Source organism: Ciona robusta, chromosome 11, assembly GCF_009617815.1.
Source record: "Ciona robusta chromosome 11, ASM961781v2".
NCBI classification, from domain to species: Eukaryota; Metazoa; Chordata; class Ascidiacea; order Phlebobranchia; family Cionidae; genus Ciona; species Ciona robusta.
Window position 1 is genome coordinate 4,210,181 of NC_143245.1, and position 27,906 is coordinate 4,238,086.

The 27,906-nt window shown below is 33.9% G+C and overlaps 4 protein-coding genes and 1 long non-coding RNA gene across 9 annotated transcripts in view; 3 read left to right on the top strand and 2 right to left on the bottom strand.

The window, feature by feature from the left end:
• LOC149728192 (protein O-mannosyl-transferase TMEM260-like) overlaps positions 1–5,863 on the bottom strand; it is a 17,187-nt gene extending 11,324 nt beyond the window's left edge. The window contains exons 1-2 of one of the 3 annotated variants that reach the window (XM_089888707.1): positions 5,110–5,863; positions 4,327–4,358 (exon numbers count right to left, since the gene is read on the bottom strand). In XM_089888707.1, coding sequence (XP_089744833.1) covers positions 4,327–4,358; positions 5,110–5,311 — 234 coding nt within the window. In that variant the 5' untranslated portion in view covers positions 5,312–5,863. Of the gene's footprint in view, positions 1–4,326; positions 4,359–4,870; positions 4,890–5,109 lie in introns of those variants that run through there. The other 2 variants (XM_089888706.1, XM_089888708.1) reach the window with 2 other exon arrangements.
• Positions 169–14,393, top strand: LOC149728193 (UTP--glucose-1-phosphate uridylyltransferase-like). Of its 3 annotated transcripts, none has more exons than XM_089888711.1 (12): positions 169–378; positions 7,686–7,888; positions 8,529–8,636; positions 8,824–9,009; positions 9,714–9,847; positions 10,191–10,390; positions 10,622–10,713; positions 11,356–11,553; positions 11,953–12,031; positions 12,754–12,920; positions 13,490–13,594; positions 13,953–14,393. In XM_089888711.1, exons 1-12 carry the CDS (start codon positions 252–254, stop codon positions 14,058–14,060), a joined length of 1,707 nt encoding a protein of 568 aa, XP_089744837.1. In that variant the 5' UTR covers positions 169–251; the 3' UTR covers positions 14,061–14,393. The 3 variants fall into 3 exon arrangements, with proteins under 3 accessions (XP_089744837.1, XP_089744838.1, XP_089744839.1); XM_089888712.1 differs by lacking the exon at positions 169–378 and adding an exon at positions 3,593–3,868; XM_089888713.1 differs by lacking the exon at positions 169–378 and adding an exon at positions 6,653–6,691.
• A 2,616-nt stretch (positions 14,394–17,009) lies between these two features.
• LOC149728194 (arginase-2, mitochondrial-like) lies at positions 17,010–22,622 on the top strand. The gene is made up of 10 exons (XM_089888422.1): positions 17,010–17,237; positions 17,490–17,565; positions 18,029–18,150; positions 18,565–18,632; positions 18,809–18,968; positions 19,332–19,369; positions 19,576–19,632; positions 19,803–19,907; positions 21,194–21,270; positions 21,813–22,622. The coding sequence occupies exons 1-10, from the start codon at positions 17,073–17,075 to the stop codon at positions 22,022–22,024; spliced, it is 1,080 nt and encodes a 359-aa protein (XP_089744548.1). The 5' UTR covers positions 17,010–17,072; the 3' UTR covers positions 22,025–22,622.
• On the bottom strand, positions 22,406–26,783 carry LOC149728195 (tetraspanin-18-like). The gene is made up of 7 exons (XM_089888423.1): positions 26,610–26,783; positions 26,069–26,143; positions 25,486–25,593; positions 24,741–24,876; positions 23,855–23,964; positions 23,292–23,375; positions 22,406–22,749 (listed from the first exon to the last, which is right to left on the bottom strand). The coding sequence occupies exons 1-7, from the start codon at positions 26,781–26,783 to the stop codon at positions 22,627–22,629; spliced, it is 810 nt and encodes a 269-aa protein (XP_089744549.1). The 3' UTR covers positions 22,406–22,626.
• Positions 24,261–26,764, top strand: LOC149728196 (uncharacterized). Its single transcript, XR_016386029.1, has 3 exons — positions 24,261–24,354; positions 26,054–26,187; positions 26,619–26,764. It is a non-coding gene; the product is annotated as an uncharacterized LOC149728196 (long non-coding RNA).
• Positions 26,784–27,906: the final 1,123 nt, after the last annotated feature.

The window sequence follows — 27,906 nt, forward strand, 5'->3', positions numbered from 1 at the left end:
CCGCCTAATGTGTGCGAATGATAAAGAACAATTGAGATCTGTCACACGTATCCTTCCGTTCATTCCGATGTGTTTTCGAGACGCGTAGCGCTAGCATTCGATTGTAGCTGTATACTACCAGCCAATTGTGGTTTAACACTTGAGTGAGAACGGCAAAGCGTAACTTTATGGAACCGTTGTCATTCTATAGGGTTGTAGATAAAGTTTGGTGACTAGCTGGTTTTTACGTGTAACGTAAAAGTGGATTTCCAATGCCAGAGCAAAGCGTGGATATACATAGTGCCGAAAAGTCGGAGGATTTTAAGACCAAAACGGCCCAAGACGGAATCATAAATAGGGTTTTTAAAGCTTTAGAGTTGAGACATTCAACGGCAGAAGGTAAGTGGTGTGTATAGTTTTTTTTGCCGTTAACACACTGCCTGTCGCTACACTGCTGTACACTTTATTGTATATTGCAACATATTGCTCTAAAATCGGGACGGTGATCGTCATAAATTAACAATTACCATCGACATTGTTGTGTATACCAACAGTAGCGGAAGTTAGCTGGAGCAAAGGTGAACAAACTAAATCGATCGAGCCAGGGTGTTTTAAAGCCGATCCAGATTTGGCCGAAGTTTAAACACAAGTGTGTATTGTACCAAACAGAAGAAAACGATACTTCTTAAGACATTTGTTGTATTTTAACCATGCAGACCGATTTGTTTATTTTATGTGTTACTAATATTTATCCTTTTTAGGCAAAATCATTTCAAAACGTATACGTATCTTTAATTAACATATATATCAACCGAGTGCTATATAACAATAACGCGTTTGTGGTGCAAATATTGGTTTGTAACATATACTCGCCTTCCAGAGGGTTCATATCGTCTCGTGGTGTACGATGTAACGTATATATTCTATATACACATGTAGATTTACAAAAGTCACGTTTTCGCTTTGACTGGCGCAGCTGACATTGATTAAAGCGCTTGATACAACCCAGAGATCGCTTATGGAATTTCGAAATTTCTAGCCATACAAATTAAATAAAAACGGTCACATGGTCACGCGAACAAAAAGGCATATAAGGTGCAAGAAATAAGACATCCACGTGTTATAATTCTCAGTTTCCCCAACGACATGTCACGTTATAGGTGACATTTATTTACTACTGTTGTTTCTTAAAGCGAAAATACCGTTTTTAAATTTGTTATCGGTTTTCTAAGCTATATATTACGAAACGTTATTGCTAATATGATAGTTTGGGGTAAGATGGCCGATGCTTTCATTATCTTTTATCGTCCTATTTGGTATAGGAAACAAAAACACACCTACAGATTACCATATCATCACTCTAAAAAACGCTGTTAATTGCTATAAAACACGATTAAGAAGTATTGGATGTAGTAGAGTGGGGGAAATGGGGGTAAGACGGAACTTAAATCTTCATTTACAGAGGTACCCATTTAATGACAGACAAAAGAGTTGTGACAGTATTGCCCGATATTATGTTAAAAAGTCTATAACAAAGTGTGCAGTAAAGGAGGTTAGCGTTGTTAAGTAGAAAACATTGGTATCAAACGAAGACGACATTTTTTCAATGACTGAAAAAAAGAATAATAGTAAAATGGTCATTTCAGTTGCTCGGTAAATCATATCAAAACTAACGAAATTTTGTAGTTTGCGAGTTTGAATCATCAATGCAGTATAATAGTTGAATATAATAGGATGAAATATATTTCGTACAGTTTAGATTAATGTTATGAAATTAGTTTTAGTTTTGTGAAAAAACTGAGATATAGTGGGGTGGGGGAAGATGGGACACTTTGCCAGGCGAAACTTTTTTTAATTTTCTTTAATGTGGGGGTCCCATTTAAAGATAATCAGAAAGTATTGTTACAGAATTATTTGTGTTATCACGACTTAAATTAAAACTCGCGTCAAAGCTGATTATTGTTTTTAACAAAGCTAATATATATAACAAAGCCGATTATTGTTGAACAGAAACAATAATATTTTTACCAGGTAAAAAATGCGAAATAGTAAGAAACATAGCAAAGCTGATGAAACTTTCTAGTTTGCAAGTGTGAACGATTAAATTAGTTTCATAGATTTATAAAAAAAAACTTGAAAATTTCGTGCATTTATCAAAATTTATATGGATTTTTAACAATCCTGTCTTGCCCGTCTATTTTCGAATCGATAAAATTACATCTGGTGTGCGAATCGCTAAATAACTTTTTATGTGTTTTAATATATTTCTTTGGTAGGTTGTCAATTAATAAAGTAACGGCGGTACTAATTCGTGGTATTACCCCAAAACCGTCATATATATTTTATAATGCCATTAGTAAAGCTATTTTCATGGTGTTTTTAAAACCGATTATGGCCTTTATATCCAGCAATACTTTCGTATAGACGGATATACGCTATCCATGTTAAATTAGTTAACGTGATTAAATACCGAAAAACTAATTAGCTAACCGACCGTAGTAATTCCCGGAAAACTTGTTTTAAATATTTCCTATATATACATATAATATAGAAGATAGGCTGCGTTGTGGAAAAAGTGATTTTTTGTTTAATTATTTAACTTTCTGTTGGTATATGTGTGTATTTTTTAAAATAGACACAATTTGTATATTTTGTATATTTTTCGGAGGTCGAAAAACTCTCTTCTGTATATATTGTCTTCATGATAGGTAGACCACACTGTCACTGTACATGTTCCTCGTATTCTGTATACACCAAAAGCGTGTAGTTTATTTTGCCCTTTTACGCCTTCTTCCACTCAGCCAATCAGGATCGCGCATTTTGGCCGCGTTGACACGATCGCGTTTATGCCCTCAGGCGATTGGTTGCCTAGAATTATTCCTTTAATCTTATTGGTCCAAGTTTATCGACCGTGTTTGTGACGTCAGAGAAGGGTTTTGCGAATGCCAAATTCGAGTTAATAACAATAGATATATTTTATTAGGGGCGTAAACGTCATTAATTTTAATGTATGTGTAATTAACAACAAACTTTAACCTGACATAAGCCTATGTTTTAGCGGAATATCAAAATAAGTGCAACTTACGTAGTTATAAAAAAAACGTTAGCGATATATATACTGGGTATAAGCAGCTTATCTTATCTCGGTGGAATTATTAAAAAAAGTTTTCAAATTAAACACATAATATCTACAACTTATCGGGAATTTTCACATATTTTTTGCGCCTTAATTCTGCAATGCAATAACTTTTATTAAAACGCCGCGACATTCATAAATGCCTTAGGCAACTGATGTATCATTTGTGGTGTAAAAACACGTATGTTCCTTTCAGGGGCGACCTAATTACATAAGCAGCGAGAATCTCGAAACTGCGCCATATATCGTTTATAGGACGAAACGCGCGGTTTTTAACGAGAGCGAGCTTGGACGTGGTACAAATTGGATGTTTCCGAAGTCATAATATATACAATAAAGCGAGCATGAATTTGATTAGTCTGCGCTTCGGCAGTGAAGACGACGTCTCGGCCACGAACTTGTTATACCGGAATGTCAGGTGGTGTCGTCGTTTACAGAGTATTGGGTCTGATAGTTAGACTGTTCAGACTTATTGCTAGCACAGCAGTGCAACAGACAGGTCGTGTTCTGAAAGCCTATTCGTTCATTTAAGACCCTGCGGTGTCTTATACATTTGTTGCTCGGCGATTAAAGTATTCTGTTGCAATTTCTTTAGTATAATCTCTCAGGCAGCTGAAGTATTTTTGTGTGTTCGCATCATAGGAAACCTAACCGTTATACCGGCTGGAATAAGCTGCAACCCAAAACTGTAATTACAAGCTGATATAGTCGCTGAATATAAAGTTTTGACGAAAACACTTAGAATCATGTTGGGTAAGTAGATATGCCATGGCATGGTCTATGGTGGCGGTGCAGTAATAATGTTCGGGTTGAAGGCGCAACGTTTTGGTGTTTAAGCAACAGAGTTAAAGATAAAAAAACTAACAATGCATGACGTTTAAAATATGCTTTTACTTTAAGAAGATTTAACAAATTCGATTTAGATATATGGTAAATTGGGAAAAGATGGGACAGCTTTAGCACACAGTATCCGAAAATTCGGATCGTGTTTTAAGCAATTAACGACGGTCTATAGAAGTTGTGAGGATACGGATTTATAACTCTTTCTATTTTCTTTGTTTACTAGTAAATGGGACGAGAAAATAGAATGAATATGTGTCCCATTTTCCCCCACTACTATACAAAAAACTCGTAGTATTTACTCTACAAAACAAAAAGTTAATGTATATAGGGCTTTATTCCAAACTTTATATCAACCAATATTTACTCACCCCTAGTTCATGCGCAGCAATGACGAGTTCTCCTGTAAATCTTTGTAATATTAACTTAATAATTTTAAAAGGGAATGGCTATTCTAAGTCGTTAATAACTATTGTGTATGCAGTTGCGTAGTGATTCAGTATAAAAACGTTTAAGGGAAGTTTTTGTTTGCCGGAATAATATATTTGGTATACAACTGTTACGGAGAAAACATTGTTGAACGTATTTTTTTATAACATGAGTTTCGTTGAAAATTTGTACATTTAACGATTGCGATGCTGTATAATAGAGAACGATAGAAAATTCATTCTTTTCTTGAGCCATTTGGTAGTAAACAAAGAACAGTCACAGAATTATATAACCGTATAGCCTCGCGAGTCTAAACAAGCGCTGTTAATTGGTTAAAACACGTCAGAAAATATTGGATTTAGGTTCCAACAGTATTTTTTTTGTGCGGGACATTTGGTCCGTTAAAAGAAATAGAAATATACATGTGAGTATTTTATAAAGTATAGGGTGGGGAAGATGGGACACCTATTCCTTCTATTTTCTCACCTTATTTGGTAGCAAACAAAGAACATTCCAAGAATTACCAAACCGTACCTTACGACTCCCATAGACCGTTGTTAACTGTTGAAAACATGATTCGGATATTTTGGATATTATGTGATAAAAGTGTCCCGTCTTCCCCCACTCTACTATAGCATATAAAATTTATGTGTACATGGTATAGGATTAAACTAGATTATCGTTCTTGCGAAGAAAATGTCGTTAATTAAAGAAATGATACATACCTGAATCGCCTCCGGGTACTGATGGATATATTGATGACGTGTAAAGCGCTAAAACTATGCAGAAAATAATTGAAGGTACAGTCGAGCTGTTGCCACGTAGAAGATACGTTTTCCTTTCTTTGTTGCTTGACAACTTTGTCTCACTTTCCTGCAAAGCTATGTTCCGCTGTTTCACATGTTTTCGTCTCATTGCTTGGTGCATGAATGCTCTTGCATTAATACATGCGATTGTTCGATTAACTGTTATGAAATTTACAGAAGAAAACCGCAAACTCGACAAGTATAAGACATAAAAATATGATACAATTTACAACAGTAGCCTACACTTTATCTTACAGCTGGCGTTATTTGAAACTGTAAAACAATAGGCTCATACACGTTCTTCTCACATAACGTTTAAAAGAAAACGGAACTGGTAGAATACATCGCATACAACGTTACTGGTCCGTGTAACCAAAACTTTTGAGGGGAACTCCGGTTAAATGGGTGACGAAGTGTAACGTATTCCCAAGTCATAATTTAAACCCTGCAAACCATATTTAGAAGAACAAACCCTTATATCAAAGATAAATTGTATCTTTTTTAGCATTCACGCGAAGCGTTTTAAGTATATGTTCCCACCTCATAATTGCTTTGAAGGGATTTATAAAGAATAATGTTTTTCGTTTTTTAATGCCGCGTTTTCTCCGGGGTTTACAAATGTAAAAACAAATAAAACATTTCGTTACCATTGCCAATGCAAAGATAAATAACTAGATGTATACTTAACCACCAACCAGTAGCAGCCCAAATGTTAAAACGGAATCGGTTGTGTCGGTTACTGCATCAGTAAACTTCTATGGTTTGACATTTGTATTTGATTAACCTTTACTTCTGGGAGTCTGCGGTGATTAAGTTGCATACTCTTTAAGGTCATGCGGATATTAAAGTACCGTAGGTATTTAAATAGCTGACAATAAAGAATTAACATGGCGCACGGTATTGTCTGAATCAGAGTCACTCTGGTCTGAATTAATTTGGCAGCATTTATGGTAGTTACCGGTAGTTACTAAGTGAGTAAAGCGGAAATTACGAACGTGACTAAGCACAATCGTAAGTCTTAAAATTTGCCGTGTCATACATCGCTCACAAAGTTGCGAAACTTCAATTATTCTGCAGATTTCTGCACGTACGCAGCAGTTTTTGTTAAAAGTTTATTGCTATTGTGCCCTACTAAGACCTTAGATTATGATATTGATATGTATGATGGGTTAAATATCTTTGATCGATTAAAAATGTTTTTACTTATTCAGAGTAAAAATACATAATAAAAATTGTGTGTTGTTTACCTATTTTAATTTTATTTAAAGCATATATCTTACCGATTACTCTACTCAACACTATTTCCATATTTTAGCCAGTTTTGATGCGTACTAAATTGGCTGCTATTTACCCTGATTGTGGTTTCTCTAAATGTCTCACCAAATCAATATTTCGGCTTCCAGGACATTTCAGTTTATTTAAAACTAACATTTTTATTTTCAATTATTTCTGGCGGAAATTTGAAAAGTTGTTTAACAGAAGACAGAAGCCAGTAGTTAGCGTACGTATTTTATTGAATTTTGCACCTTAAGTGTTTTCTTTTGTGTAGAATGTATGTTATTTCATTCTGTCAAGTGTGGAGTTATTTTTTTAAAAATTTCACTTCTTTTGAAATCATGCATGTTAAAGCTCAGTACATCATTCACTAACCTTAACCCTAAAGTCCCTAACCATTGCTTTATTTCCATTTGCAAACAATTACACTGCACAGTTTAACCGTTTGGGTAAACTATTAATAAAACGAATATTTATTTTCTTCAAATGTTGCTGTCTGCTACAGTATATATACATCAAACTGATCTATTTTTAGATTTATATTTTTGTATATATAAATCTTAAACATTTATAAAAACTGACAAATACAATATAAGCATGATGTATGTTGTATGTACGTATGTGATGTTTAAATTACATTGATAACTTTAACTTTTGTATTAATATTAATTATTAAGATCATTTTATTGTATACTTACATATATATAGGCTATGTTGTAGTTTACTGAACTTGAGTGCAAACATTGTAAAGCAATTCTTTTTTATCTCTGTCACATCATGTGCATGTTTCGTGTTTCATACAAACTTTAACAAATTTATTTTGAATACGATATCTATGATGTATATATCATGTGCTGACAATAGTTGCGATTGCAACTCATTATTAACATTTGTAGCAACATTACATGCATTATTTTAATTTAGTTATTCATTGCAGCATTTTTTCCATTTTTTTGTTGTTCCATTTTATTCCCAACTATAAGCCCTAAGCCATTTCTCAAATTTTGACTTAAGAAATAGACAATCTTGTTTTCTTTTTTTGATTTGCATATACAGGAACTTTATCGTATTGTATTTGCAATTGATAACTTTCAATATTTTGTTAAAGTGCTAATAGTTAACCTAATTAATAAAGGTAGAGGTAGCAGTACACAATAAGTTAAATCATTCAGCATTAGTGAAACTATATATAAACATCTTTCCAACATATTTATCCTCAGGAATTCGTCGTCAATCATCAACAAACTACGTGGATTGGGAACTTCTCTTCTCCGATCCTAACCTCTCCCCATCACGAGGATCAACAATGCAGAGGACTCAGAGCATTATGGAGTTTCAGCAGCTCATGAAGAACGATGCAAAGTCAGCGCTTCGTTATGAACTTGATAAACTTGGGAACACTGCAGAGAAAGAATACAGAGAGGTTAGGATTTTATAAGGGTTTATTACAAGTCGGGAACCTTTTTGACCAAGAAAACCATGGAATCTTTATTATATTTATTGTATTTTAGGAAGAGTCATATTTTAGGTTGCATAATAAGCTAATATTTGAAAAATATTACTCTATTTAAAGAAATATCTTGGTAAACAAGTTTAACTGGCTAAAATAAAGTGCATTTGTTACAAATAGATTGATTTAGTTGATTGTTTTGATTTGAATAGATAGTTACAGTAAATGGAAAATTACTTAACAGTTTAATTTGAAACTTTGGCCTTTAATTTATAGTTTTTACATATGGGCATATACCCTAAGACTATAATGCATATTAGTTAATTTCATTTTGTACTGTAGGCTGCTTGGTTGTATCAAAATTGTGTAATTTAACATGTTTTTTTATTAATTTAACATGGGTTTTATTTTTTAACCAAAACTACTTTTTTCTTGCAATGTTAGTAGCTGAAATCTGTTTGATGTCATTGTTGCTACTTGCTAGCGTATATATATATCAAAATAATTTTTTTTTTTAATTTATAATTGCTAATCAAATTTAGCATTTAAAATTCATTGTATTTTTATTTTTTTTGATTGCCATTTGGAAAATAGCCTTTTTTTCTATGTGCAGATAATCAAGAAAGATTTGGCAAATTTTGAAACTTTATTCAAGCGATTCTTGCTTAAATCCGGACCTTCTATTGTTTGGAATGATATCAAGTCTCCACCAGAGGGATATGTAAGTATTTGTTTATTATAATGTTCAAAAAAAATTGTTGGTATTTTAGTTGTTTAGTATTTTAAAGGTAAAAAGCCCGGTGTAATGCCTTGGCAATACTTATATTTATAAGAAAAAAAATTATAAAATATAAAGAGTAAAGACTCTAAGACTATCACACTAAGTTTATGTCTTTTGTATTTTTCAGATCAAATCTTACAGTGAAATCTCGAAACCTACTTTATCGGGAACTGAAAAACATCTTCTCAGCAAGTTGGTGGTTGTCAAGTTAAATGGTGGCCTCGGCACGAGCATGGGGTGTACTGGCCCTAAAAGTTTGATCTCCGTTCGTAGCGGACTCACTTTTCTTGATCTGACAGTCCAGCAGATAGAGGTTTGTTTGTGGTTATTATGCTAGGAACTGCTAACAATTAACAACTACAAAAATATTGAGTCCCGAACATATACAAAAAAATACAAATTGATTGTTGTGCTTGTGGCTAAACCAAAGGAACACTTTTACATTTTACGGTTAAAAAATTGTGTTTTACAAATTGATCTTCTGGAATGCTTTTTTAACCACACATGTTCACACCCTAGATGTCCACCGTGTACAACTTGTACGGACAGTAAAATATTAGTTTTGTAGCAGAGGGTTCTGGGTTCAAAACTTACAGGCCTGTGTTGTTGTTACATTCTTAATACATTAAACCAGGAAGCCAAAATATTTACCCAAAACAGTAGGTATCTGTAAATCTAACATAAGCACAGACTCTGTAGCTCAACGCAGCCAGCAAATTTGAAAAGAGATTGTCACATAAATATTTACGACCAGTCACTTTTTGTCTATGACTGATTAAAAGCTCACTTTAATGGTTGTGCTATGCACACCAATAACTTTTCTACTTTATACAGAAAACTAATATTACAATAATAAAAAAGGTTAGTCTAAATCTGCAGTAACAGATGAAATAATGGTACAATTTTTACATGGGTTTAATAAAAAAAAAATTTTTAAGACCCCATATTGTTGATTTACCCTTGGTAGTTTAACCATGGCTTTATTAAATACTCATTCTGTTTAAATTATTTCCAAAGTCATTAAACAAGAAGTACGACGCCCAAGTTCCTCTGGTTTTGATGAATTCTTTCAACACTGATGATGACACGAATATGATTCTACGTAAATATGCGTCGTGTCACGTGAAAATCCACACTTTCAACCAAAACAGGTAAGTTATGTTACTTTATTACACCTTTTTTTTAAATTGTGGGAGCAGCTTGTACTTATAATTATAAATGTTTAAAGGTATATTATGGTGACTTAGTAGTTCAAATATTGAGGTAATGACCAAATATTCAAAATTGTGGGCACCATAGCTATATAGGAACAGAACATTTTTTGGGGTTTGCACTGAAGTGTTAATTATAGAGCAGTAGGTCAACTTTCGCCTTTATCCCATTTCCCTTTATGGGATACACGGCATCAACCATACAGATACTGTCATACTGATAATTACAACATTTCAAAACTTCGAAATATCGTAACATAAAGTTTGGTTTTCTTTTTTCCAGGTACCCTCGCATTAACAAAGAATCTCTTCTTCCGATTGCGCAATCTTGTAACGATCCACTAGAGGCGTGGTATCCACCCGGTCATGGAGATGTTTACGAGTGTTTTGTCAAGTCCGGTCTGCTTGATAAATTTGTTAAAGAAGGCCGCGAGTTTGTCTTTGTTTCAAACATCGACAACTTAGGGGCAACCATTGACCTCAGTATCCTTTATTGAAGTTTTGTTGTTAATTTATTATAGAGATAATTAATTATTTATTTTAATATTCAGTGTATTCAATAACTGTTGCAAAAGCATTCACTATTTAGTAATCTATGTTTGTGTTTCTTTTTTTTAAATTTGTTAATTTTTAAGAAAAATGTCATGTTTCGGCTTCTTACATGCCTGTTCAGTTGATTTTTTGTAAATTTCTCCTTAACCATTACCACCATAGACATCTTAAACATGCTAGTAAATCCACCTGAGGGCAGCAAACCGTGTGATTTTGTGATGGAGGTGACAGATAAAACAAGAGCTGATGTTAAGGTAATATAACTATTAGTTTAGATGCTTGGTAACTTAGTGAATAGTTAGTGGGCAGAATGTTATGTATAGATTATTTCTTTTTGTAGCTTTGATATTATAGTAGGGTGGGTGGGGAAAGATGGAACACCTTTTCATACTATTTTCTTGTCCCTTTTGATAGTAAACAAAAAATATTCAAAGAATTATAAAACCGTATCCTCACGACTCTCATGGAGCGTTGTTAATTGTTTAAATTAAAACACGATCAGAATATTTGGATTTATCTATATATCTACTAAGGGTGTTCCATCTTGTCCCACTCTACTATATATAGATATATTTTATTTGCACACGTTTTTGAAAATGATGTCCAGTGTGCAGAAATCTGCTTATGAATTTTGTTCATTCTGAGTAATTACTGTGAATTGTAAAATATAGTAAAACAGAAATATGTTTAAGCTAATCTAGTTTATTTTATTGATAAAGAACAAGGGGTCATGGCCCCATTGGTGGTGAATGTCTTCGAAATAGGGTATGTAGTACCATGATTAGTTTCATTAACAGAAAAACTGTGTTAATAAATTTGATGACTAATTGTATATCCATTGACTGTGTTATTACTGTTATATTTTTACTAACCACAAACAATGTATTATCCTGCAGGGTGGTACACTTATTGAATACGAGAACAAACTTCGTTTGCTCGAGATTGCGCAAGTTCCCAAGGAACACGTGGACGAGTTCAAAAGTGTTTCAAAGTTCAAGATCTTCAACACCAACAACTTATGGATGAGTATGCAGTCTATATCGGAACTAACAACTGCTGGGAAAATGGAGATGGAAGTTATTGTAAACAACAAGGTAAACTTGTTAATGAAACGGTTTTAGATTTTAGGCCGACTTTTTTAAAACCTTTTTTTTGATGACTTTTTTTGTAACTGTTTTAATTTTTTGTAACTTTTTTATACATTTTCTGTGGATATTTGTAAGTATTTAATATCATTTTTTTTACATTTTATTTTATGTAAATTTTTATTTGTGTTAAAAAGCTTACTAAACATTTAATTACCAAAAAAAATGTTTTTACAAAATTTTACCTCATAATACTAATATATGTAAAAAAATAAAATTTATGTTTGTGGTCTATCATATTTCCTAAAAAATAGGTCTAGGCCGAAAAAATTAAAACCACTTAAATTATGTATTATCTTGGGTATAAATTGTTAAAAGTTCTGAAACTAATCAAAAATTTACCAACAGAGACTTGCCAATGGAACCAATGTTATTCAACTTGAAACTGCAAGTGGAGCTGGAATTAAAAACTTTCACAATGCAATCGGTAAAAATGGATGTGTTTTATTCTGCCCTGTTTTGCCTCTTCTGCGGTCACACTTTATAAATAGTTACTTAACTTTGGTCTGTTTAACTGTTTTAAAATAGTTGTTATTTGATAATTTTGAATGCTGAATAACGTTGGGTTTGGGATTGAATGTCAAATTCATATTCTTTATTTTAAGAGTTTTCTTTATAAACCGTAAAGCTGAATCTTGCACTTTCATGTGAACTTAAACACACAATTTCAAACCAGCTATCCATACCTCTAACTAATGTTTAGATACTAAGCAGTTAAGCACATCCCCACTTTCCACTAACACCCACCCATAAGAAAGGCTAAACTGATTGTTTGCACTTGAAATTAAATTGATGACTATATTGATTTTTTTATGAAAAGTGTTTTTAGAATTGTTTTTTTACAACTATATTCAACTTTTTGATTTTTTTGCTTTGAATTGCATGGTTTTGCTACATTGCTACTACAGCGCTAGATATAGTAGGGTGGGAGAAGATGGGACACCTTTCCATTCTATTTTCGCATTTGGTAGTAAACAAAGAAAATTCAAATATTAAAGAACGGTATCCTTGCAACTCCCATTGACTGTTTTTAATTCTTTAAAACACGATTAGGGTATTTGGATACTATGTGCTAAAGATGTCCCATCTTCCCCTACCCAACTATATATTAAAAGGGTAAAGTTCTAATCCAACTTCATCTTCTTCCAGGTATCAACGTTCCTCGGAGCCGTTTCCTCCCCGTGAAAAAAACTTCTGATCTTCTGCTGGTGATGAGCAACCTCTATGAGTTGAAGAATGGATCAATGGTGATGAGTAGCAAGCGTCAGTTCCCAACCACACCTCTCATTAAGCTTGGTGATGAACATTTTTCAAAGGTAACGGAGATAACAAAATTCAATTAAGTTTAGCTGAATGAAAATTTAAAGTTTAAAGTTGCATTGTTACATAATACTAATAGGTAAAGGATTTTTTATGTGTGGCTGATAATTTGAACAACCCATTAGTGACCACTGGGTCGGTGCAGTTACCGTTAAGTGTCTTGCCCAAGGACACATTTGCCCACAATGGTAGCAGCGACAAGACAATGCTAACCGTTTTGCCTGACTCTGATTATAAGTATCTTAAGTTATTTGTTGTTATCACTTTTGCAAATACCTTAAATGAGTATGTGTGACACTGAGACACTTGAATGAATGAATGTAACTTTATCCTCGCGTGGCTGGAAAACGACGAGTTAACAAGTATGTTACTTTGTGGGTGATTATTTTTTTTTGTGAAAGTTTTACCCTCCTCCGTCAAATACAAATTACAATGCGTTTAAATAAATTTTTATGCTTATCCACAACAATAGAATATAAGTATGGGTGTAACAACTAACAACCATGGATAAGCTGCTTAGTTTGCCAACTGTCCAAAAAAATAAGAACCATCTAATTAACTTTAGATCCACAAATTTCTCGGTCGATTTGCGAACATACCGGACATGCTTGAACTCGACCACCTCACAGTCAGTGGTGATGTCACGTTTGGAAAAGACGTCACGCTTAAGGTAAGTGGCGATGACGTCATTAACCATAGCCAGCTGTGTTTTTGTAAAGCTCATTTTTCATACCATAAAACCTTTGCTTGTTTTTTCATTAAATTTAGTTATTATCTTTTAATTTGGTTATAAGACTAACTTGTTAATAGTTAAACATAAATTGCTTGTTTGTCTGCCAGGTGTAGCGACCATGCTTAATATCTTCCAAGTAAATGTAAATATATATTTTTAACTGTAAGCGTGTTTTAACAACTGTTGTTTTGTCGATATATAATGTCTTTTTGTTTAAAATATTTCTAAATCTTCGCCACTGTAATCGAAGAGACAAATAAAGTTATTATTATTATTAATTATTATTACGTCACAGGGGACAGTGATAATCATCGCCAACCACGGTGAACGAATTGATATCCCATCTGGTGCTTTCTTAGAAAACAAGATTGTCTCCGGCAACCTTCGTATCCTCGACCACTAGAGGCAGCAGCATGCACGCTACGTCACCCACAAAGCGCTTAAACATTTTCAATTTTGACAACCCTTAAAAATTTTACTTCGCCCGTTTGATTTTATCCTGTTGTTAATAATCTTTGATACTTAATTTAGCATCCATGTCATCACGACTACAATTTTGCTACGTTTTATTAGCACAAATAAGGTCCTACTACAAAGTGAAGATATTTATGTTGGTCTTGTATGCAATATTGTTGTAGTGTGTGTTGATACATCAGCCACATACATTATTTGGCAACGAATAAAAATATATATCTATTTATGATCAACACGCATGAATAAATGTCACTATTCTTTATATTGGTCTCCGGACGCCATAAAGCTAAGATTTAGGTTCAATTTTGCTTGCTTAATACATTTGTGTAAGCGGCTGTTAACCGAAAGGTTGGTGGTTCGAGCCCACCCATGGACGTTGGTAATTTACTTCAAAATTAAAACTAACGCTATCCCAACTGAGCTTTCGAGGTACCAACTTGACCAGCAATACAGGAATCGATCCCGCGACATTCGCGTTATTATCACGATGCTTCAACCAACTGCACTATTCGGCTATAACCGCTGTAAGCATTTATTGACTGAACAAAAAAAGAACATCAAATGACTGGTTTACACCTCACACTTTAAAAGCATGGGTTACGAAAATCAAGTTTTTTTTTCACGATTCCACGTCCTTCAAAGTAACCGATGTTGGTTGAATTTATCGAACAAACTTTAGCCCATGGCCTGCTAAAGATGTCTGTAGGCCATGTTTAGCCAAAAGGTCCGGCAAGGTTATCAAATCCATAACAGCGACGACTTACTGAAATATACGCGGGGGTGATATAGTAGGATGGGGGAAGATGGGACACCTTTATCACATAATATTCAAAAATCCTGATCACGTTTTAAAAAATTCACAAAAATCTATGAAAGTGGTGAGAATAAAGTTTTATAATTTTTTATAATATTCTTTGTTTACTAACAAATAGGATGAGAAAATAAAATGAAAAGGTGTCCCGTCTTCCCCACATTACTATACTTTTACTGATATTCGAATAAAAAATCAAAATAAAAAGAGCTAAAACTGATGAATTATAACAAAACAACGAATAGAAAAATAGCCAACATAAATTTAGCAGACCAAGAGACTATAGAAACTTCAAGGATTGCTTACCTTCACTTGTTGGTGACAACAAGGACGAAGAAAACGGCTGATAGGAATCAATTATTCGCAGAAATAAAACTGTAATATGAGCTCAGTGCATATTGTTCGCATTTTTATACCCTGTAGGCCACGTACAACAGTAAAAAAAGTTTTATTCGGTTTTGTAGACCTTTTTCTTTCTCAAAGCGTTAATTGTTATATATAGTAGGATGGGGGAAGATGGGACACCTTTACCACATAATATCCAAATATCCTGATCGTGTTTTAAACAATTAACAACAGTCTATAGGGGTCGTCAGGATGTGGTTTTATAATTATTTTAATTTTCTTTGTTTACTACTAAACAGGACGAGAAAATAGAATGAAAAGGTGTGCCATCTGCCCCCACCCTACTGTATAGTAGGGGACACATTTTTCTCGTCCCATTTTGTAGTAAATAATAAACTTTAAATAAGTTACAAATCTATTCTCACGACTCCCATACACCGTTGTTAATTGTTTAAAACATGATTGGAAATTACAATATTTGGATATATTATGATAAAGGTGTTCCATCTTCCCCCACAGTTCTCTATATGTTTGTTTCACTTCATAGGCAATGATGCGAGTTATTAGACAGTTAAATTAAGACTTAGTACTGAGATTTGCACTTGGAAAAGTCAGTTCATGAAACATGATTAAAGGTAAGACTGTCATTTTGAATAATTCTATTGTTCGACCTACATACATCCAATCATTCTTATAGTGTTTGTCATTTAATGTTTCATGCTGTTTACCGCTTCTTGTTGCGTCAATACAGTAAGAACATTACGCGTTGTACCACAAATTGTGAGGATCATGCATTCGGTTACACGCTGACGCTATTACTGCAAATATATTCGCAATCGTATCAACAACATATAAAATAAAGTGCAAAAAAGAGGTTATGTTACAAAATACATTAGTGTTTGTGAAAACAACTATATTTTGTAAAAGCTAGTGTAAACTTTATTAAGTACAAGAGATAAAACATGCTTTATCAACGGTAAGGCAACGACAATAATAGGATATTAGAATTTAGCATTTTTGTTACGGCCGCTGTGTATGATGTGCAGAAGAAATGGGACGTCTGTATAAAACCCGCGGTATATGTTCGTTAAAAATGCTTATATTAATATAGTTGAGTATTAACACTATTAAGATACGTTGAATATTAAGAACCGCACTTAAAAAAAGGTGCAAGTTGAAATAATAAAAAAGGTGCGTGTTAAAATACTAAACAGCTGCATTGTTGTTCAACGATGGGACATATAGGTTTATGATGCAACGTCGCGTCATGATGCAATGCCACAATAAGAACAAAATGAACGAAACATATATCTCGATTACACTTGAATAGATGTATTTAGCCATAGTACAATGATCACATTCATTTGAAATCCCTTAAATGTTTTTTGTTCGCTCGTCATTTCCTTATTTGTTGCGTCATCACGAACATACGCCTCCGGACACGCCTCCAGAAACGCCCACCGATTCAACCAGCCAATAGTGGCCATCGAAACAATGTGACGTTATAACACGCGGGTTTTGTAACGCGAAACCAGTCGCTGTGACCGAAGTTTAAACTGTTTGTTCGGATTGCAAATGATAGCAGTGGTGTTGTCAGACGAATCAGTTTGTTTGTTTTCCTAAATCAAAGTTGTTTTAGAGATTAGACTATTTTTGGTCCACAGCACTTTTCCGGGATCATGTTCAGTCGTAGTTTTGTTGAAAGGACCATAATTTCAGTATTAACAGTATCTTTCTGGTTGTAGAGAACTCGTGTGTTACGTATAATTTGGTAATAACTTAAGTATGAGTTTATATAAACAACAGCTACGTCGATTCGCAAGGGAAATTGTAAAGCCTTGTAAACACAAAGCGTCATGTACGTCACAAAAACGATTATTGACAAACAATCCCCTGCCAGGTGACGTGGTTAAGGTCGGCGTGCTTGGCGTTCCAATGCATTTCGGTCAAGTAAGTTGGACCGCTGTGTTGCGTCTAATGTTAACAGGGCTAATATTAATGCCATAGTTAAAAATCTGAACATATTTATTAAAGCAGCTAATTATTAATGTTTTGCCTATGTAAACTACGTTAAACCAATATAAACTTATTAATACCATCCGCCTTAACTTTTGTGGGAGCATGTATTGTTATTATGATAACGGAGCTCTTAATTATGTAACGCCTGGCTGCTGTTTAAAATATTTTTTTTTGTTTTTTTAGGGCAAGCCTGGTGTACGCAATGGACCGAAGGCGATACGCGATGCTGGTTTGTTGCAACGATTGTCGGACCATGTTGGTAAGTAAAGCGGAAACAGATGCCAAAAACGTTTGTTCATACGATTATTTAAAGAATAGGTTGGTAGTTTCTATCAACTTGAACCTAAGATTTAAATAATTTATTTAGCAGCTTTATTACTTTAAATACCACGCTACTGTGAATATTGCCTACGACTTGTTGCAACGTAAATTCTTTCAAAGGGAGGCATATGTAATGTTTACTATACAACACAATTACATACAACACAAAATAGAACACGCAAGTCGCAAGTAGTAACCAAACGTAGGCGTTATGACTGCAACATACAATTGTGGATGAGTTGCAAAAATCTACACGCGTTTTTCTAATTATCTCCATGCGACCTCGCAAAGCGGGACTTTTAGCTGAACTGCTACAACATATGAAAGCAAAGCTTGTCTTGTGTTAAACATGGTTTATACTGTCCACGAAACACAGCGTAACATTCGATCCATGTACACAGGTTTGGAGGTCAACGATTATGGTGACCTCGACATTGCGCATGGCGCACACGTGGATGACGTCAGCAAAGATGGAAATTGGACAATAAAGAATTCGCGCGCGTGCGGTACTGCCAACAAAAAAGTAATTGTTACATTTATTTTTAAAGTAACCTAATTAATGTGGATTTAATTGTTTAATACAGAACTTCTCCTATTTTACATTGTAAACCGGGAACAGGGTCATATTATAATATCTGTAAAAGTAGTACATGTTAATCTAAAATACCAGATACTCTGGGCATGATTTAAACACCTTTATTTCATTGACAAAATATATAATATATGTCCTATATAATGTCCATTTGTATATAATACAACTTTAATTTATTTTTTAGTTACAGTAATATACAAAGTCGGTTATTATTGGTAAAACAACAGTTTTAAAACAACAAATTAAATTTTTAAAAAGGTTAATGTTAAACCCAACAGACAATACATAAGTTATAGTAATATTATTTGCAGTTCTTCAAAATATTTACTTTATATATGTTACTAGCTTGCTGATGCTGTATACAACACCCTACAAACCAATGATATATGTGTTAACCTTGGAGGTGATCACAGGTAAAGTGTATGCCTTAAATTATCCAAACATTGGAACTAAGTCGAAATATATTGGGTGTTGACGTGTTGTGTATACATTAAGTTAACCCAACATTAGAATTAAGCTTAAAGATTTTGGGTGTATGCTTTAAATTACCCCAAGATTAGAATTAAGCTTAACTTTTGTTTTCATACAGTATGGCTGTTGGTTCTATTTTTGGTCATTCTCAAGCGAGGCCTAACCTTAGTGTCTTATGGGTGGATGCTCATCCTGACTTGAATAACCCAACCACGTCTCCATCAGGCAACATACATGGAATGCCGCTTCACTTTTTACTCAAAGATTTGGAGAATAAGGTATGGAAAACGCAATATAAAGCTTTTCCACAACATTGAGATATGCAAAACAAAAGTATAAAGCTTTTCTACAAAATTGAGATATTCAAAACGAAAAGATAAAGTTTTTCCACAAAATTGAGATATTCAAAACGAAAAGATAAAATTTTTCCACAAAATTGAGATAAACAAAACAAAAGAATGAAGCTTTTCTACACAATAGAGATAGGGGGGAGAGACAGTTGAAGATATCTTTTTTCACATACTTTTTTTATGTGTTAAATTAGAGGGATAAATAAATTTATTTTCAAATATTTTTGTTCTTAATTATGAAACCAGGTATATTTATTATAAGCCATTAAAGTGGTTATTTTTATTTTGCAGAGAACTCCAATTTCTGACTTTGATTGGTGCAAATCATGGTACAAATTTGTTATATTGTTGTACGATAGTTTATTACTTATTTACTGTATGATGTTGTACATCTGTTTACCATTAGCTGTGTTTTGATGCTGTTCGTTGTGTAAAAATGGTCTATGTAAGTAAGCTATGGCATAATTAGACACTTTTATAATCTATATAAGTTAATACATTTTAAGAATTATATTTGATGAACCGCTCTTTTCAGTGTAAGTTCTCCTAATATTGGATTTATTGCCATTCGTGACATTGACCCTGGGGAAATGTAAGTCGTTTATATCAATGTATTGTTTTTTAGCCATAGTGTATTGTTAACTAGTTTCGTTGCTCCTTTTTTTATTGTTTTAAATCTTCATTATTAATTAAAGAAGATACTTAAAATTAATGTTATATTGTTTGCTAGTTATGTAGTATCTAAAGGTTACTTTCATACAGTGCCATCATGAAGAGATACAACATCCCCCACTGCAGTATAAGAGAAATAGACAGAAATGGAATTGCTCACTGCATGGAAAAGATACTGGATATGATAAATCCTAGGTATTATTATTAAGATAAGATATTTCCACAAGCCAAACATAGGAAGGTTATTCAAAAAAACAATATTATTCATTACAAACAATATTTGCAGTACAACTGTTTACACAAATGTAACATAAAAGGATGACTGTGGCCTAAGTTCCAGTCCCCTGTTACCACTATAGAAAATCTTTCCTAAACCTTGGCATAAAGTTGGATTGAGGTTACCTGCTCTATTGTATATTAAAATCTACTTAATAAATCACAGCTTTATAAAACCCATCAAATACTCTGGGTAAAGGAAATACTGAAAATTATATCAAAAGATTAATTAAATTATGATTCAAATCCTAATAAAGAATGTTATATGAATCCTATCCAATAAAAAAGATGCGAAAATGATGATTTGGTAAAAAAAAAGTTGGGTCCCATTTTGGGAACCATATTAAAAGTGATTTCGTTTAAACAGACTCCACAGCAATGTTTCCCTACCTGATAAACTAATATCTATTTTGTGATAGCATAATTTATATTGGACAAAAAAAGCATAAAATATTATATTATATAATGTAATGTAACTTACTTTATTCTCGCGTGGCAGGAAAACGACAGTCGTTATCACACGGGTATAACACCTCGTGCCATCTTACGAGTTACCATGTATGTTACTTTGTGGGTGATTATTTTTTTGGATTTTTTTATTTTTTTTTATGTATGGCTGATAATTTGGACAACCCATTAGACACATACGACCACAATGGTAGCAGCGACGAGCCTTGAACCCATTACCTAATGGTTACAGGCAGGCGCGCTAACCACTACGCCACGGCGCCGGACTTAATGTTTGGTATAATTTAAAATCAATATTCTTTTCAAATGCTTAAACCATAAAATTCTTACGAACTTTCCTAATCCTTTTAAAGAATGTATTTATTTTACAAATTTTCGGTTTCTGTCAATTGCTTTTTTACTATTTGCGGTATATTTACTAAGAAAATCACATGAATTAGAAATTGCCAACGGGTATATAAACATTCAAAACCGATCTCTATCAATAAACAATTCCATAGTAGTTGATGAAAGCAATATTTTATTAAGTTTTATTAAATCTATGACGGTAAACTTAAATCTTGTATTATTTCACTTATGTATACGTAACAATTTTGTTTTTTTAAAGCTGTTTCTGTAGCTGTTTTACAAAAAAAAAAAAACTTACACTTTCATATTTTAGTAGTTAGACTTTTACCACAATACTATTTCTATTAAAAAACAATTCTAACCCATGTTAAACACGTTTTCTCCACTAGTGGGAATCGTCCACTTCATGTTAGTTTCGATATCGATTCTGTAGATCCTGGTATAGCGCCATCTACTGGAACACCAGGTAAGTTTATAATGGTAATGATAACATTTTTTGTCTTTTCGATTACGGTTGTGAAGATTTAAAAATATTTTAATTGAAAAGACAGGATATAGCAACAAAACAACAGTTGTAAAAACACGTTTACAGTTAAAAACATTTTACATTTATTTACATTTAATTGGAAGATTACAAGCGTGGTCGTTACACCTAGCCGTTTTAGTTATAGGCAAGCTGTCAAGCTAAGATCTTCCTTTCATTACCATTAAAGCCCTTGTCGCCTATCTCCGGTAAAGCGACAGGCTCCAAAAACTGTTAAGGTCCATGTGGCAGCACCCCGGGTGTTGGGGTAATGGGCCAATCCTTGCCCAAATCCTAGGAACCATGGCGTGCCAAGCTGCGGGTCTCACCCACATAGAACAGAAAAAACATAAAAGCTCATAATAGTTGCAGCATTGATCGTCAAATTCTCTGGGCACAGGGCGCTTTAACCACTAAGCCAAGACTACTTTTATATGATGAAAACATACATACACAAAACGCTGTCAAATTTCTTTCTATTTCAGTGCGTGGTGGATTGTCATACAGAGAAGCAATGTATGTGACAGAAGAAGTAGCAAGAACCGGTTCACTCAGTGCTTTTGACTTGGTTGAAGTAAATCCGGAACTCGATCCAAAAAGAGCGGAGGCGACTGCAGAAGTGGCTGTTGACGTCATAACACACGCACTAGGTCTAAGCATCAGAGATACAGATTATAGAAGATTTCCCCACAGTTAAGAAACGACAGTATAGCTATTAACATGTTGTTTGGTAAAATGGTCGGCCTTCATAGCTTAGTCTGGCATTCGGTTTATTTTTTGGTTCAGTATGCGTATTTGCCCCAGTTTTTGTAGGTTGTTTAATGATATATAGCATTTTAACATACTACCTCCCTTTTAAACCTGACATAAAATATCATCATACTCCTATACTATATGGTGAGGCATACCATGGTACCTGATATTTAGGCTTGACCCCATTTCCTAATCTATTACCTTAAATATGGAATATTGTATAACAATCCTGACTTTCTTTTTATTCACTTTTAAACGTTTTACAAATTGCAATGTATTTAAAACTACCATTTTAATTGCTGACACATGCATATTGCACATAAACTGTGAAGGAGTTCGCAGTTTATTTTCCTTTCTTCAATTTCCCGTTTGTTGCACGGAAATAATAAATACTACAAATTGTTTACAATAATTTGGCAGATTTGTGTAAAAACAACTTAAAAAAACATTATTTTTAAATGACCACATTTTTTGTTTTGTTGCACGATAATAATAAGCGGTACATTTTATTTTGAACCGCAATAAAGTTGTAATAAAGTTGATGTCTTAAGTTAACCGATTAAGACTTGAGCTACTGGGCGCTTCAAACGAGAACTGGGTGATTCGTGAAACATTGTCCGGTGTCGTCATCGCTGCTTCTAACTGGCGAACCACACAGAAGTGTATCGTCTGAAAAGAGAAAATTATTGTGGAAGAGATCTAATAATAGTATTATAATAATAACTGTATAAGTCTTTTCGATTGTGGTAGTGAAGATTCAAAAATATTTTAAACGCAAAGGCAGGATACAGCGACAAAACAACAGTTGTTAAAACACGCGTACAGTAAAAAACATGTTTACATTTAATTGGAAAAAAATAAGAGTGACCGCTACACCTATAAGACCAACCAGCCATTTATATTTAATTAGTATCAAGTTATATAGTAAGGTGGGGAAAGATGGGACACCTTATTCACAAAATACCCAAATATCCCGATCATGTTTTAAACAGTTAACAACGGTCTATGGAAGTCGTGAGGATACGGTTTCATAATTCCTTGACTATTCTTTGTTTACTACCAAATGAGACGAGAAAACATAATGAAAAGGTGTTCCATCATCTCCCACTCTACTATATCATGGTTGAACAACATTCGTTAGCAAATGCAATATGGAAAACTCACACCACGGTTTTTCAAAATAGGTTAAGAGAAAATTGAGAAACTGTTACCTCAATAATAGCAAGTGTTGCAGCCATAGCTGATATAAGAAGGAAATTGTTGCCAAGGAATGACGACACTTTGTCCCTGCAGCCCTGCAAGAAAGAACGCGTGTTACGGAATTCAACGGACGTTTGATTGCTCTGCGCGCTCTGGGCATTTCTGTAATAGGTGCAAGTAGATGGTCTACCCACTCACTCTTATCAGTAAGATAAAATTCTGAGCTGCAACATTGGTTTTGTTTACAGACAATTAAGAGCTTAGTTAGAAAGTTAAAAATGTTAAGTAACGTAAAGAGTTAAAAGGAGATTGGTAGGTTAAGTCTTGATGTAATTTAGACTTTCGCTGCATTTAAAGTAGAGTGGGGGAAGATGGGACACCTTTAGCCAATAATATCCAAATATACTAATCGTAATTTAAATAGTTAACATTGGTCTATGGAACTAGTGAGGAGGTTATAATTCTTTGAATGTTCTTTGTTTACTAACAAATGGGATGATTAAAGGGAATGAAAGGGTGTCCCATTTCCCTCCACTCTACTGTATATGTAAGAAAGTAAAAAGGTGAGCATTACCTCAGTATATCGATATTCCCCTGCCTCTGAATCGTAACGACATAATTGCAAGTTCTTGTACGTCATTTGCTCGTCTTGTACACAGCAACTGTCTGGCCATGCAGGGTGGTCTGTGAACGTTCGTTTTAACATTGTTTGCTTCGCGATCATATAGTAGGGTGGGGGGACGGGACACCTTTAGCAAATAATATCCAAATATCCTAGTCGTTTTTCAACAATTAACAATGGTCTATGCTGGAAGTCGTGAGAATGGGTTTTTTTAATTCTTTGATTGTTTACTACCAAACGGGACGAAAAGAGAATGAAAAGGTGTCTCATCTTCCCCCCTCTACTATATTGGGTTTGTGTTGCGACACTTTTGTTTAAGCCGTTTATTTACCGAGTGCTATATTTTAATGCCTTTAATAGGGTAGTAAAACTGTGAAGGGGTTTAAACTTATAAAAGAGTTGTGTGGAAGAAGAACATATCTTGTATAGTAGATGCATGTATTCAAATGAAGGTAATACAAAGTTTATAAACTAAGTTTACGTGTTGAATAAAAATATATGCATAGTAGGGTGGGGGAAGACGGGACACCCTCAGCAAATAATATCCAAATATCCTGATCGTGTTTTAAACAATTAACAAAGATCTATATAGGAGTCGAGGGTTTACGGTTTTATACGTTTTTGGATGTTCTTTGTTTACTACCAAACGAGACGAGAAAATAGAATGAAAGTGTGTCCCATCTTTCCCCACCCAACTATAAATATTTAGTGCATACTTTACAACGCACTGCATAATAAAACCATGAGCCTTTTAGTGATATTTATATGCCGCCCCATATGCACTGTTATAGTTCATACACAGACAATTCCCAATTACATAAATGCGTTTGATTCCCACCTGATGTAAAGTTAGTTCGGGGATGGATCCTCCAAAATTTTGCACCCTTAACCTCACCCCCTTTAAACTTCACCCCACCATCTAATCCAATATAATCTTGATCACCGTTAACTGTCGATACGCCGCAACATTTTAACTGTAAAAATTAAAAGTAAGTTTGATTTGTGTTTAGCGCTTGTTGGTCAATGGTAATTTGGGTAGTAGGCTATAGTGGGGTCGGGAAATATGAGACGCCCTTTCGTTCTATTTTTTCGTTTCATTTGATGGTAAGAAAAAAAACATTTAAATAATTATTAAACCGTTACCTAACGGCTTGCATAGACCGTTGTTAATTGTTTAAAACACGGTCAGGATATTTAGACAGTATGTGCTAAAGATGTCCCATCTTCCCCCACCCTACCATATATAGCGACTAGATATATTTAATATGTTGTATTAAAGCTGATAAAAACAACGAACGTAAAAACATCTGCAGACGAACTTCACAATTATATAATCTTACTTCCATTACTCTAAAATAGTATTGTTAATTGTTCAAAACAGCCATAGAAACAGGTACTACGTGATTTACGTGCTAACAGTATCGCATGTCTTAACAACTATAATCAAACAGCTCTAAAATGTGTATACGCGTTTTGCTCTACCCTATTTCTTAGTATTTGCCATTTCTAATGCAATGTTTTAATTTGGGATACAAAACCATTTTTGTAAAAAAAAAATATTTCGCAAGTTTTTAATTTCTCACATCTCGTTGTATATATTTCCATGCAACTGATTCAACGTTGTCACCGTCGTCGCCATAGTAACTAAGAATAAACGAAGATTGCAACTCGTAAGTTGACGCTTCAGTAATCTGTAATAAGTGTGTGTACATAACGTTACTTTATAAATGAATAATAACAATTACAAAACACACATGGAAGTTTACATTACATTACAACCACTATATTCTTGCATATAGGAAAAATGATATATAGTAAGATAGTAAGGTGGGGGGAGACTGGACACCTTTTCGTTCTATTTACTCGTTTAATTTGGTACAAAACAAAAAAACATTCAAGGAATTAGAAAACCTTATCTTCACAACTTTCATAGACCGTTGTTATAGTCGTTTAAAACACGGCCAGAATATTTAGACATAATATGTGCTAAAGGTGTCTCATCGCCCATTCTAATATACGTTGTTATTTGGGTTACGGTTCAACTAAACTTTTGCGACGCGTAGTTTTTAAAATTAAAAAAAAAAAAATATATATGTTTAAAATTTTTTTTTTTTAAATATCTAATTTAATAATATAGGTTTATTTAAACAGCAATCATTTTCTTACCTGGGTTCGAATCCAGACCCCCGTCCCCACCAATGTTAACAGAAGAACAAACAACACAACAAGAAACATGAAAAACTAAAACACAAAAGATAATTTAGCGGTTATAGAGTATGGTGGGGGTAAATAAGACCCTTTTTATAATGTATTGTTTAATAATGCTGTTTGACATTTCAAATTACAGTAAAATGACAGCAGTTGTGCATACGGGTTGCTATGCTACGATGGTAAAAAATAGTTTCTGTATTCTTTGGATGATAATCTTTCAAAGAAACTCATATAGTAGGTTGGGGGGAGATGGGACACATTTTCATTCTATTTTATCATCCAAATGTGGTAGCAAAGAACATTCAAAGAAGTATACAACCATGCCCCCATGCCTCTCTTATATACTGTTGTTAATTGTTGAGAAGATCAGGATATTTGGATATTATGTGCTAAAGTTGTCCTGTCCTCCCCCCCTACTATACAATTTAAGTTGTAGGATGCCTGTTTTAAGTAAATCGCTTCTAAACTGAACTTACGAAGACATTTAAATATTTACCATTCCTAGAATGTACTTGCTGTTCGACATCGCTCCACAACAACCGATAACTGCCAAGCTCGCGGCTGCGCATCCGGTTGCCATGGCCACCAACGTTATGTGGGAAATGTAGATGCAAGTGACACTGCTTGTCGCTACAGCAATCAAGTTTACGTTAGCTGGAACCCATCTCATCCAAGCAGCATGACTTACGAGTAAAACGCCAACTCCCTGATGTTAAGACTACAGATTACTGTCAGATTTTTGTTTAATAATAGAAAGTGTAAAGAATTAGATGTAAAGAGGAAATAGTAGCGTCGAGTAAGATGGGACACTGCACATTTACCCCAACATTTTTAGAACTAAAATTGCTGCCTTGCTGCCTTTCTTAATTAACAATATTTAAAAAAAAAGCATATATTAAAACACATCGAAAGTTCTTAAGCAGTTCTAGGTGTAACATAAACATTACAAATCCGAAAACAGTCGGGGTAAGATGAGATATATTAAAATCTTTGTTAATTTTATTTATAAATGACGTCAAAATCCCCTTACTATATTCATTTAAAGTGTTTTCCCGTTTTGTGTTTCCTTTTCCGCTATGTGTCGTTTTGGGTATTTCACGTGTTGTTCCTACCACTTTGTGTTATTTACATTCCTTCTATACTGCAATTATTGATTGGGCGTCTTTTGCGTCACGTGAGCGGCTGCGGGCATATCAATCAGAGGCGCAGCCGCTTGGAAAAGCGTAATTGTGGCCAGTTCTCTCTCTGGCGTGTTACGGTAAAGAGCTATTTTATACTCTGTTACTTTTTAGTGTTGTTTTGAGCAAGTTTTATACGCGTGTAGTAACTACAGCTTTTATTGCCTTTAATTAACCAGTGTTTTATAATATCAGTGGAATAATGTGAGTATAGGCCTAGCGGTAGGCAGTTAAAGCAGTGTTTTTCGTTACACAAATGCTCTAGTAGTTGTAAATTCCAGTTTAAAATTTAAAATACCATTCATAAAAACAACGGATTATAATGGGCATTGTTAGCCGCAATGCGCTTCTTTTTTTCTCAGCAGTTTTGGTGTAGTTCTGGGTCTTTAAAATAGCGTTGTGGATGGTTTAAATCACAATTCAAATATTTAGATTATGTGCTAAAGGTGCCTCATCTTACCCGTAATATATGAATTATACGTATCGTAATATATGTGTTATGTATGATATAACCTCGGTTCTCAATAACGTATTCGAAAGTGAAACTATACGTTTGATGTGGTAAAAATACCAACGAAATATCTAATTTGTTATATAGTAGGTTGGGAGAAGATG